Below are 12,384 nucleotides of genomic sequence, written 5' to 3' on the forward strand. Positions count from 1 at the left end.
TATTATATACTCATGCAATGAGAATGTAAATACATAATAAATCATGTAAATCAACTCGAGACCTACACTAGATTGGCAAAATGAAAATCGTACAAACAACACGGAGAGGAAGAACCACAAGAAAAGAGGGAAGCGAAAGATTGATCAAAACGGTATGATATGAAATGTAGTACGATATTCTTCGTTCTCCCTCAGACGTCTCAATATATCATATCAAATCTAGAACACAACTTGTTCATTCATATCATTCTGTATTTCTAAAAATCCAAAACCATCTTGCTCCTTGATCTCGTATTCTTCTTGTAAACCATTTTCCGACTTGGCGTAAAGATCAACGGGGATAGGACCGATGTAATGTATACTAGTGGTCAGGTAGAACCGGACAAAAGTCAGCTGGTTTGATCTTAATTTTATGGATATCAAGACCTGTTCTGAATTATAATTAAGTATGAGCTGGTAGACTCACTCTCCAAATCCCCCAACGTAATATATCCTGTCAATATCCAATCTCGCCCAATAACTCGTATGTGGTGAGTTGTTATCACCGGGTAGCCAATATTTCGAATCTGGATGATAAGCTGTATAGCATTTGGCTAACTCCTCCGATTGGCTGGATGAGATATCTCGAAGAGTAGTAACGTTCTATCGGATCCATGAAAGATCCAAGTCAGGATACAGACCCTGTTAGTGATTATAGCTCGCAGCGCAGTATACTGTATAATACACGGAAGATTCAAACTTACACCCATCAAAGCTACTCTACCTCTACTCATCGGCGACCTTACACCCTCAGTAGGCATACTAACTGTATAAGCTACGTGATGACCTGGATTCTGGAAGATGTTTTGAGCGGATCGTGATATAGGCATCAAGATGAGAGTCAAGGATCCGTTGGAGTAACATGGTGCGTGATACTGTTCTCATAGATAGTCAGGAAGAGGCGGAAGGAAAGGTATTGTGAATTCATGAGACATAACACACCTCCATCATCGCAAATGGTCTACCTACAGCCATCAGTTGGTCAGCGCCATCAGAGATCGAACAGAGAGACAAGTACATACCTGCGAGATCGGTCGCATCTGGGAACACACTAGCCAGAGTACCTGTCTTGACATCTTTGACTAATACTCTGGCATTATGAGCTGTACAAATGCGAAGTCATGTAAGCTGGGGTGATGATCGGCCGATATAGCATTGAATACATACCAGCTTCTACCAATGTTTCTCGTCTGGCCAGCTGACCTGTAGAAGGAACGGTCAGACTCAAGACCGAGGTGAGAGCGAGAAGTGAGCATAGGGAATGAAAGAGCATGTTGGTCAGTGGTGTGTTGATTATGGACAGTAAACGATATGTGAGCAAGACTCAGAAAGTGAAAAGACACCTGGAGTAGACTGTCTATTTATCAGATAACACCTATCTATATATGATGATGATCATCCTCCACCTCCCAAGGCACGTGCCAAGCATACACACACTCACTCACACCGGCCGAATGCATTGAAAACAACCGGAAAGAAAGGAAGAAGTGCCACACTCTTTTACCCTCTTGACTTGGCTTTATTCCCGCGAGTAATGGAGCAGAGTGCCACACTGACATGTCAAAACTCCGCGAAACTCCGTACAGTGGTACTAGGAATTTGATGATTTTTGTATGGGTGGGTGGGATTTGGGTGTTTGGCAGTTTCGATCGTATCGTATCGTCTGCATCGTCTGCTCTCGTTGATTTGCTTGAATCAACTTAAAGTGTTTAGCCAAAGGTCCTCTTTCTCTTCTCTTTCAACCGTCAAGTCTAAAAAAGCGGAGGATATTGCCCATCATGGTGAGTTCATGCGACATCAGGACAACGCAGGATGGACAGGTAGAATATTGAATGAAGTGAAGGAGGAAGATTCATGGTCGATGGCAAATACTTTGGGACTGGAGGGATATAACGCTGGATCATGATCAGTAGAGGAGGACATCGTCAAGACAAGAAATGGAGGATATATCAGAACGAATCATTGAAAAGCGGACGATGCTCATCCTGCGTTGTTCTGTCCAACTATATCCATATATCTATATGTGTATATCCAAAAGTAGACAACTGAACTAATTTTCTGTTTTGATCGTATATAGGACCCTCAAGGAGCTGTAACCATCCGAACCACCCAATTCATCACCAACCGTCTCCTTAACAGACGTCAATTCATCGTCACCATCTTCCACCCTACCCGAGCCAACATCTCTCGATCCGAATTAGGTGAAAAGCTCGCTGGATTATACAAGACCGAAGCCGCTCGAGTATCAGTATTCGGCTTGAAGACCAAGTTCGGTGGTGGTGTTTCAACTGGTTTCGGTTTGATTTACGATGATGAGGAATCACAAAAGAAGTTCGAACCCAAGCACAGACTTGTAAGAGTGAGTGTGATTTTTAGTTTAGTGGATGTGGCTGTGGGACGAGATCAAGATGGAGATGGACAGAAGGTGGGGAGTGTGACCGAACGAGAGAGCAGTTCTATTTCGGAGAACAAACATCGTATGGAGATCGTGGAAGGATAGTCATTTGTTGAAACGTCACGCTGACAATTCATTTACTTCCTTTTCGCTACCTATTATTCACTTGACTCAATCATCGAATCATACCAATCTGCCCGCTCGCCCACATTACCTACATCTACACCTACACCCACATAGTCCGGTCTCGCCGACAAGGTCGTCAAGGCTTCCAGAAAACTTAGAAAGGAGAGAAAGAACCGATCCAAGAAGGTGAGTTGTCGCTATAGCTATATGCTGATTCGAAAATCCTTTGAATGGGTGACTGATATGCTCCAATTTTCGTGTAGGTACGAGGAAAGGCTAAGACCAAGGCCGCTGAACCCGCCAAGAAGAAGTAAACTTAGTGAAACACAATCATGTTACTTTTCTTTTGGTTGGATTAGATTCAGAATCAGGAAATACGGTTCTTCAATAACATCATTATCATGTATTGTTGAATTGGGTTATCCCTCGATTCTGGACGGGATGGGATGTATATCTTTTGCATGCTCTGCTTCTTGGTTTGATCTTTTGCTCAGTGTTACGTGGTGTGTTTTTTGCAATGGACTGGTCGGCAGGAAGAAAAAGAGAGATACTCTGGGTTGGAATCTGTGTTGACGGTTGGGTCCTACCCAAGCTATGTCCAATGCTTACTATTGCTCAGAATGGGAGAGTCTGAGCTTTGTCGAATGTCGCTGCGATTCACCTGCTGAGATACGGCACTTATCAAGATCCGTCTAAATTGAGAATTCGAGAACCGTCGATAGAAGCAAGGACTTATTTTTGCGTACTAGTATCAATCGTTCGTCTTTCAGGAGATCCATGGTTGTATTCAACTTGATTGACCTCACCGAGCATGTTCATTACGTTACAAAAGTGAGATACAAAGACCCATCAGGGATATATGACATACGATAGTATTGATTTTCATCATGGTATGGAGAGAACCGAGAGTGTCAAGAAAAGAAGAACTTTGTAGAGAAGAAAGTAGCTCGAATCAAATTCCGAAATTATGATGGGAACTAACCCCAATCACAGATCAGCCTCTGTCTCATAGTAAGATGACTTGATACGAGGAAATTATCAACTCACAGCAACTACATCATCTTTCCCCACCTCTTGAATATTCCCATCATCATCCACGAAGCTCAACCTGTACACCCCTTTTTTAGATCCGGCAAATTCGTTCTTCCCACTTTTACTCGTACTCTTTAGACCTAGGCCGTTACCCGTCCCAGGTAAAGGGGGCGATACGACGGTCGCACGGTAGAAAGACGTAGTATCGGGATACAATGCTAGGACTTGAGAGTCTTTGGGGAAATCTTCAAGGTTGTTTGGATGGGAGGAGAGATGGGAAGCGGAGGTGGGATCGGGTAAGGGGATGATCGATCGGAGTGTGGTGTTGTATGCACTAATAAATACGAAGTAGATAAATGTCAGTATCCAGTTTAACAAGGCTCTAATCAAAATACTAATGCTATTAAACAAATGGTACACATTGCTCATGTTACTCACTTTCCATCATCTACATCCTGTACTTCATACCTCATCTTATCCATCTGTATACACCTCTTGATCGTAGCCAAAATCCAATCATCCCCTCCCCCTCCAGCACCACCAGAAGGCGTCACCTCAACTTGAGAATCCCTCTCATTGTTGTTATTATTGACGTCTTGAGATTTACTTTTCGGTAATCTAAAAGCGACCCTTCTTCCAGGTTGTAATGGTAATTGATCCCAATACATCTCTCTCAACTGTTTACCAGTAGCTTCTCTAGACATCGATGTCGACATCGATGCGCTCAAGGGTGTACCTGCTTTTGATATTGGCATAGGGGAAGGATGATCGGCTGGTGCAGGAGAAGCAGAAGCCGAAAGAGATAATTTCCGTTTTTTCTTTATACCATTTGTTGGAGTTGATATAGATGGATAAGAAGGTTCACCTTTAACGTTCGAAATTACAACTCCTGGTATACCTTCTGGTGGGACCGATGAAGATGAGCTGCTAGAGTTGCCTGGTCCCCTTCGGAGAGCTAAGAAGACATTGAGTTTATCCAAAGCTTCATCTAGATGTTTCTTCTCGGATTGGATTGTACGTGAATTACGCTCTCTTTCAATCTCGGAGAGGGAGGATGATTTGAGGGATGATGGGTTGGTAGGCACAGAGGGAAGTAGACGAAGAGTATCGACGAGAGAATGCCAGAGGGAGTTCACTGTAATGTTGTGGTATCGCAAGTACGAGTATACCAAGTTTTCAGATACGTGAATGTTCCGGTACACATAAGAAGTAACATCCATGTATGTACCGTGAAGACAAGACCAGTTGTGAATTGGTACCAGATGGCGTTATGCCCATGAAAGTCAATTGATGTGTTGATTTGTCGATGCGTTCATATTGTGTTATTCCATTTATGGGACATGCCATATCATCGAGTGTCAGTAAGGTTTCAATCATATTTTTTTGTGTCAGTAGCGAAGAACGTCAAGTCAACGAAAAGTCAGGAGTAGAAATCACAGTAAGTCAGCCTTTGATTCTTCTAATACGAGTATGCATAAGCAGGACATTCACTCACTCTGCTCATGCTCCGCGGCAGAAGCTTTGACACTGCCCAGTCGGTTTCGAGACATAGTATAAGAGCAGTGTGATGAGATGTATTGTTATTACTTTGTTGATTGATGCGTATGGATGGACGGTTTATGGTTTTCGGTTGTTTGTCGAAGCTGCGACTAACACGAATCTGTCCGTTTTGAGTTGTGGTTGTCGAGTATAGCCAAGATAGGTGGGTGAGCTGTACTTGAGTGGATCAAGAGAGAAAGTTGGAATGGATGGGTGCACCTTGATCTCAATTTCGGTGATTGGTGTATATGTATACCGATCACGGGTAGTCTGAACGCAGTGTCCGTATGGAATAAGGTGTTGTGGTATTATATACCCAATGCTGCGCTTTGATTGACCGTATGTTCGAGTATAGTCGTGTTTGTGTAGCCAGACCTTGGGGTGTCCGAGTCGGTTGGAGGTCTGCTCGTATTGATCACGCGGATCTTATTCTGAATGCGGCACGAGTAAAATCAAGTAAAGGATGAGTGTTGTATATGATTACTGTATGCCTACTCTACTCTACTCTGGCTGCTGCTTTGTTGTGATTACGATTCCGATCAATTCGTTCGAAAAGCGAGCGAGTGATAATGGAAATTCAGGCACAATACACAACATAATGTTGCTCGGATTGGACAGAATGGCTTCTTGTACGGTAAGTATCTATTGCAACCCATTCTAGCATGACCATCAGGCCAATTGCACTGTGATACGATAGTCACAGTGGAACAATGCAATGGATTCAATTGAAAAAAAGTTTAGGTTTTTGATGCATATTTATTTGATCATCTACGTGAATGAAGCTAGCTACATGATCTTATGTATATAACCAACCACCATTTTCTTTTGTTTTTCCTTGTTTTCAGATCTTATATAAATCCTTCTTTTTCCTTCTGTTTTGTTTTGCTTCTACCTTTTTCTTCCGTTGAGATGAAGTCGAGTATCCAACTCGATCTTAATGACTACGCTACGCTACATACAACTCTCAAATACTGATTGAGATCAACTCTCGAAATTTCTATTTTATGATTTTCTCTCAAAACCCGAAAGAAAATGTTAAGTTAAAGCTAATATACAACCTTTAAAACAAAATCACCAAATACCTGAATTCAAAGCAGAAAAAGTACAGGTGTATTTGGCCTGAAAGAAAATGAGAGGGGAATGGTGAAGACGAGAAAGAGTAGTACATCTACAATTCCAAGGTACCCAGCTGATAAGGTTTTAGGTGAAGATTCGAAGAAAAGAGATCTACGAGGTTGGAGGTCGAGCTGATGATACGCTATCACGCCCTTTGCGGCGCAGGAGAAGCTTGTTGTTGACCATTCGCTCCATTCTGTTGACCTCCAGCCGCACCCAACCTAGCAGCCGCATGAGCAGGTAACTTCAGGTTCAACCCTCCAGTCGGTAAGGCAGGGCTCTGTTGCTGCTGTTGATTGGCCTGTTGTTGTTGTTGGTTTACCTGAGCTAACTGTTGTTGCTGTTGCTGTTGAGCCATTCTGGCCATCTTCAAGAGGAAAGTCTTATTTCGTAATTCCACGAAACCCTGGACGTTATCTCCATATCCTGCTTGTTGGGCCATCCTGCTGATTTCGGCAAGTTGATCCTGGTTCATATTCTCCAAATTCAACTGAGGAGGTAATTGCTGTTGAGCTTGTGCGGCGATAGCTCGAGCAGCTAAGATCCTTTGTTGAATTGCCGGATCAATCGCATTACCATTCGCATTAACATTGCCGTTGCCGATAACCACTGGTGAGTTGGTGAAGGGTTTACCATTACCGTTAGTGTTGTTTGGAACGGTCCCGTTGACGATTTGAGGTGAGCCATTAGCGGGATTAGGATGGATTGAATTTGTAGGGGAAGCAGAAGCAGAAGCATTAGGTCTATGCTGAGTCGAAGCGGGTGGTGCCATCTGAGCATTAGTAGACTGTCTTTTGACATTTTGAGGTCGACTGTTACCGTTGGGAGGAGGCATTGATTGTCCGTTGACGACAGGTGAAGCGACTGATGATGCGTCGGCAGAAGGAGCTCTAGGTTGAGAGGGAACGTTTTGCCCTTGTGGCAAATTCTGACCTTGAGCAGCAGCTTGGGCTAGTTGCTGTTGTTGAGCTTGGAAAGCTTGGGCCTGAGCGATCATCTGGAGACGCTGGAAGTTCTCCATTTGCTGTTGCTGCTGCATCATCTGTTGTTGTTGTTGAAGTTGAACAGCGACAAGCTGAGGATTGTTTTGGATTTGAGGTCGGACGAAAACTGGTGTGGGAGGTAGTTCCATGGGAGCGTCGAGAGCGGTGATTGCTTGATCAAGAACAGAAATATCCGGTTTGAGCTTCTCCCAATCGTCGTTCAGAAGCAGACTGATTCGGTTTCGGATATACTTGGAATCGAAATCGTCTACAACCACTCGATCCATATCCTCTTCCATACCCATACCGACACCCAAAGCACCACCTCGAGATACGTCATATCTCGATAATTCATTGAGCTTCCTTCGCTTTTGAAACCAGTCGTCTTCGTCCTCCTCGACTTCATCAATAGATTTGGGTCTTCTCGATGAGCTTGGTGATGGAACGGTATCGGGGAAAAGCCAATCAGCGTAATCAGAGGGTGAAGACGGTGGCAATCCTGTCCGGTGGCTATAGAGAGGTGTCCGTCTATCGAGTCTGAGAACACCACCTCGTCCGCGTCGAAGTCGAAAGGCAGATGGGTACAAGGGGTTGGGCTCGTCATCATCGTCCGACTCCTCACGACCTCGGTTGAGCGTACGAGCGTAGTGGGGATCAAGGGACGTTCGAGGTCGGAATGTCTGGATGGCAGCGGAAGGGGGCAAGGGTTGATATGAGTTCTGAGAATGAACAGGGAATCAGCAAGATGATCCATCTCTCAGCCAGCAAATCATAACTTACATCAGTACAGTCATCCCAAGCCGAGTCTGCTTCTTTCCGTCTGGCCAACAACTCTTCATGTCGCAGCTGAAGAGCAGCCAACCTCTCCTTGAGAACCTCAGGAATGTTTGGTCGACCAGATGAACCAACAGGTATCTTGTCGTTGGTGATTCGAGATGGATGATCACTCGTTCTATCCCTTTTATCTCTCTCCTCTCTATCTTTCTCATGGAAGGTTCTCTTCCTTGCCTGTGGTATATTGGTAGATGATGAAGTTTGCAATGGCAACGAGGGTATGATGGTGTTTGGCGGAGGTAATATACCTGAGATTGGTCTTCCAGTGATGATCTCCTCTTCTTCCCTTGTCATACCCAAAGAAGGCCATCGTCGTTTGGTCTCGAACAACTTCCATTTAGCTTCCCAGACTTCTTTATCCGATTTGAACAGTTCCCTCTTCTGCTTCTCACGCTGGACTACCATAGACGCAAGATTGTGAGCCAAACGTAATTCGGTTTGGATTTTCTGGAATTGTTCGATCGAATAGTTATCCGTACGTCGAGTTTTACGAGTAGCTCGAATATCCCGTCGTCGGAAACAGACATATGGATCGTTATCGTTGGTCTCGTCGTACTGGACAGAAATGTTAGCTTATAGCCAGATATCCAGATAGCTAAAGCAACAACTTACGTTCAATGCAGGTATGATTGGTTTTCCTTCCCTCTCTTCCCTCCTAACTTTCCAATGAGAATACACATTTCTAGCCATTCGAGAGAGAACCTTTAGATCAGGTAGACCTTTCGGTATTTCGTTACTTGGCAGAAAAGAGGCGGATATGGGGGATGAGAACAGGGGTTCGACAGAGGAGAAAGGGGGAAGGAGTGATAAGTTCTACGAGATGGAAAAATTGGGTTAGTGGACTGCATGACTACGTGATGAGACATTGACTTACAGTGTGTAACATAGGTACACTATCTTCTGCATACTTCTCTAACACACCCATGATATACTCAAAGGTATCTTCAGAGATAAAAAGCGAAGTAGGTATACCATCATGCTTATCTTTCTCCTTCTCCTTGCCTTTCGCTCTCATACCTCTTCCAGCGCTGGTAGGGGGTTGAGGTTGATTACCGTTTGTCGATTCTTTCAAAGGTGTCTGAGGACTGTTGGCAGTACCGCTTGGACCTTCCTGTTTCGAATTGAATTCATTTAACCATTTATAATCTTTGTCATCCATACAATATCCTAACCCTCCCCATCCACCACTGCTCTCCTCGACCGTATCAGAGAATCTAATGTAGTTGACAGGTTCGACATACTTCGTAGCTTGATACAACGGAGCGAATAGATCATCTTTGACCAGACCTGTAGCATCAGGTGTGGGGATATGATAATTTAACGAAGAGGTGGAAGTGGTTTCTGGTTTTAGTGTTGTACCATTTGATTTACCATCGGGTGAAGACGGTTTGGCAGAGGTTGCGCGAGAATGTAATAGGGATGCCGATGATAAAGCTGCTTGAAGATGGTGTTCCTATTGGAGAAAGAGAAGAAGAGAAGAGAAGAAGAAACGCGTTAGTAACCCAGAATACGAAATCAATGTTGTAAACAGAAATAAGATGGATGATGAAATATCCGAAGGAGAATTGCCCGAATAGGAAATGGGTTGGATGATATTCGACACGGCCGAAGGGAGAGATAGACCACTTCTCGACACCCAGATCACATCTGAACATGCAGAAAAAAGAGAAGAAGGTTGAAGAGTAGGTGAGGGAGTGCATGTGGGCACGAAAGAATAACATGTGTACGAGGAGATAATGGGGGAAAGAAGGATTGTTTGATGATGATAAACAAAGGAAGGCTTGCGCGCGTTTTTCTTATTCCCACGCGGAAACCCTGTTTTTCAACCCTCTTGATCCAAATCCACCCTACCCACTTTAAACGTCAAAATGAAGGGGATGGCCATATGCAATGGGGGTATGCATGCATAGAGAATGTTGAAGAGGAGAGTCGACTTACCAGTAGTTCACCAGATTCCACACCTTTGGCACCGACGTGTTGATGTTTTGTTGATTCGGAATTGGCGTGGGCAGAGTTGGATGATGAGGGATCATTTGATTCCCAGACGATAGTTTCGGCAGCACCCAAATCCACTTTATCCGTCCCTTTGTAAATCAATAACTTGGTTTTATTCGTAACCCTCCCCGCACGACGGCTGGAGGTTACCATCCTACCGGGAGCCATGGGATGGAGCGGAGGAGGAGGGGATCAGCGAGTGGTGTGGACTGCTGATTCACTCGCCCTCTATATGTGTATAATGAGGGAGCCATCTAAGGCCGTGTATAGCGAGTGAAAAACGAAGGGGATTGGTCGAGTGGCCAAACACTGCTTTTACTATGTACTACTTACTACACCATACGTATTCACTATGATGACGGATTCAAAAACAGAACAAACAACCGGGAATTAGCACAATGAAAATTTTCAGCATCACACGGCGTTATGGCGTTATAGCCGTGGCAGATCTGATTCCGTTGACAGGTAATTCAGTGCTCATAAGATGCTATGAATATGTAATGCAACAATGGTGAGAATGCAACTATTACCTGTGGGGAATGCAGTGAGATTAGTATCGCAGATCTGTAGTGCTCTTGACTCATGAGGACCACGCACTATGTACAAATGGGAGACCAGTGACAAGAGGAAAGACTACAACATGATATGAGCTACGCTCATCACAGGCAGAAAGTAGCCACACTTACGGTTGGTGGTATAAGTGTATGCTGTGATTACCACTTGACCCTCTTCTTCCAGCCTTTACCTCTACCATTCTCCATCCTATTCCACTGTAGATCCCCGTACTTCCTCTTGGCGTACTCTCCTGTACTATCATCTCGTATCAGATTTTGGACTACCTGACCCGCTCTATATTTCCTTTCCTTCGTCAAGGTAGTATCTTGCACATGACGAGGAACGTCGACCATCGTACCGATCTAGATCATTATCAAAACCAACAAATAAGCTCAAGAGCATGATCATAAAATCGTATTGAAACTCACAGCAAACGATTCAGGTATTTTATCGGATTTACTACCACCTTTCATAAATCTCTTGGGATCCAAGCTATTTGCAAGAGCGAGAGCTTGATAATCCCTCTTCATCTGAGGTAGAAGATCTGATCGAGGTGTAGGTATACTAGCCCAAAGTTCGGATGTAGTAGCTTTACGAGGTTGCTAAACAGAAATCACCGATATCAACATGTGCTTAATCTCAAAGCCAGAATAACAGTTTTCTTGTAGTGATTACTTACAGCTGCTTTTTCACGTTTACTCAATTCTCTTTCATATGGTCTATCATCTAACTCAGGTATGGCATCCTCTCGTTTCTTTCCTTCTGAGATAGGTTTCTTTGATGGACCAGCTCGTCCCAGTTCCGGTAATTTGGTTGCTGCTTGAGCTTTCCCATCTTGCGTGAAAGACAAATGTGGTTTAGGCAATTGGGGGACAGATAAATCGGGAATAGGACTATTGATCGAGGTCATAGTCAGTTATCCACATCAGAGCATCATCCAGTAACTTACGCATCCTTCTTCTCCTCTTTCTGATCTTCGTCAAAATCAAGTACCTCTTCCCCGTCGTCATCTGCTGTAGCTTTCCCCTTTCCTTTACTCTGCTTGGCTATAGCAGCGGCTTTGGCAGCTTCTAATAGTCGGTCCATACGCTCTTCGTCCGAGTCATCCCCATCATCTGAATCCGATGTATTTGACGAAGACGCAGATGCAGTACTTGATCCATCATCATCCGAGTCAGTCTCTGAATCATCAGATTCGGAATCGGAATCGTCCTCTTCCTCGTCGTCGGAAGGAATTGATATCTGAGGCTGAGCGAAAATTTGACCAGTGGTGAGAGCAGTAGAAGGCGAGGAGTTGACATCATCATCATCATTATCATCGTGACCATTTTCTGAGGTCGACTGAAGGTCAATATCCCCTTGTATAGAAACATCTAATGATTTCGATACTTCATCATCCCCATCATCATCTTGACTTCTGCTCGAAACCGATGCGATAGATTTAGAATCTTCCCTTTCTCTCGTTTCGCTCGTAGCTTCTCTCACTTCATTCAATCTTCTGTGCCTCAGAGCCCTGGCACTGCCCGTTTCAAGCTCGATGGGTATTCCTACCGACGTCGTACTTCCCGCGGACCTGAGGCGAGTAGTGGGCGTATGTAAGATGGATGCTGCCTCTTCAGCGGCAAGCTCGTCTGCCGTTTTGTGGTGGTGTACATTCGTACGTATGGGTGTCGGTGTAGGGTTTGAAGATGAAGGTGTTGATGGTCGAGAAGATCGTCGAGGGGTTGACATGCTGTGTGGGAAGGAGAAGGGGGTGGCAAGAAAAGAAGG

General features: G+C 44.3%; 5 protein-coding genes across 5 annotated transcripts; 1 reads left to right on the forward strand and 4 right to left on the reverse strand.

The window, feature by feature from the left end:
• Positions 1–219: 219 nt before the first annotated feature.
• Positions 220–1,312, reverse strand: V865_003375 (uncharacterized protein; the record flags this gene model as incomplete). Its single annotated transcript, XM_066227172.1, has 6 exons — positions 220–361; positions 467–642; positions 744–914; positions 982–1,004; positions 1,062–1,142; positions 1,207–1,312. 6 exons carry the CDS (start codon positions 1,310–1,312, stop codon positions 220–222), a joined length of 699 nt encoding a protein of 232 aa, XP_066083269.1.
• Positions 1,313–1,941: 629 nt separating this feature from the next.
• On the forward strand, positions 1,942–2,874 carry V865_003376 (uncharacterized protein; the record flags this gene model as incomplete). The annotated part of the gene is made up of 4 exons (XM_066227173.1): positions 1,942–2,028; positions 2,117–2,398; positions 2,675–2,746; positions 2,824–2,874. The coding sequence occupies 4 exons, from the start codon at positions 1,942–1,944 to the stop codon at positions 2,872–2,874; spliced, it is 492 nt and encodes a 163-aa protein (XP_066083270.1).
• A 724-nt stretch (positions 2,875–3,598) lies between these two features.
• V865_003377 (uncharacterized protein) lies at positions 3,599–5,142 on the reverse strand (the record flags this gene model as incomplete). The annotated part of the gene is made up of 3 exons (XM_066227174.1): positions 3,599–3,926; positions 4,031–4,727; positions 5,088–5,142. 3 exons carry the CDS (start codon positions 5,140–5,142, stop codon positions 3,599–3,601), a joined length of 1,080 nt encoding a protein of 359 aa, XP_066083271.1.
• Positions 5,143–6,392: 1,250 nt separating this feature from the next.
• On the reverse strand, positions 6,393–10,227 carry V865_003378 (uncharacterized protein; the record flags this gene model as incomplete). Its single annotated transcript, XM_066227175.1, has 5 exons — positions 6,393–7,949; positions 8,011–8,619; positions 8,677–8,877; positions 8,939–9,517; positions 10,003–10,227. 5 exons carry the CDS (start codon positions 10,225–10,227, stop codon positions 6,393–6,395), a joined length of 3,171 nt encoding a protein of 1,056 aa, XP_066083272.1.
• Positions 10,228–10,772: 545 nt separating this feature from the next.
• On the reverse strand, positions 10,773–12,345 carry V865_003379 (uncharacterized protein; the record flags this gene model as incomplete). The annotated part of the gene is made up of 4 exons (XM_066227176.1): positions 10,773–10,976; positions 11,043–11,216; positions 11,294–11,507; positions 11,564–12,345. The coding sequence occupies 4 exons, from the start codon at positions 12,343–12,345 to the stop codon at positions 10,773–10,775; spliced, it is 1,374 nt and encodes a 457-aa protein (XP_066083273.1).
• Positions 12,346–12,384: the final 39 nt, after the last annotated feature.

This window comes from Kwoniella europaea, chromosome 1, assembly GCF_036810445.1.
Source record: "Kwoniella europaea PYCC6329 chromosome 1, complete sequence".
Lineage (NCBI taxonomy): Eukaryota > Fungi > Basidiomycota > Tremellomycetes > Tremellales > Cryptococcaceae > Kwoniella > Kwoniella europaea.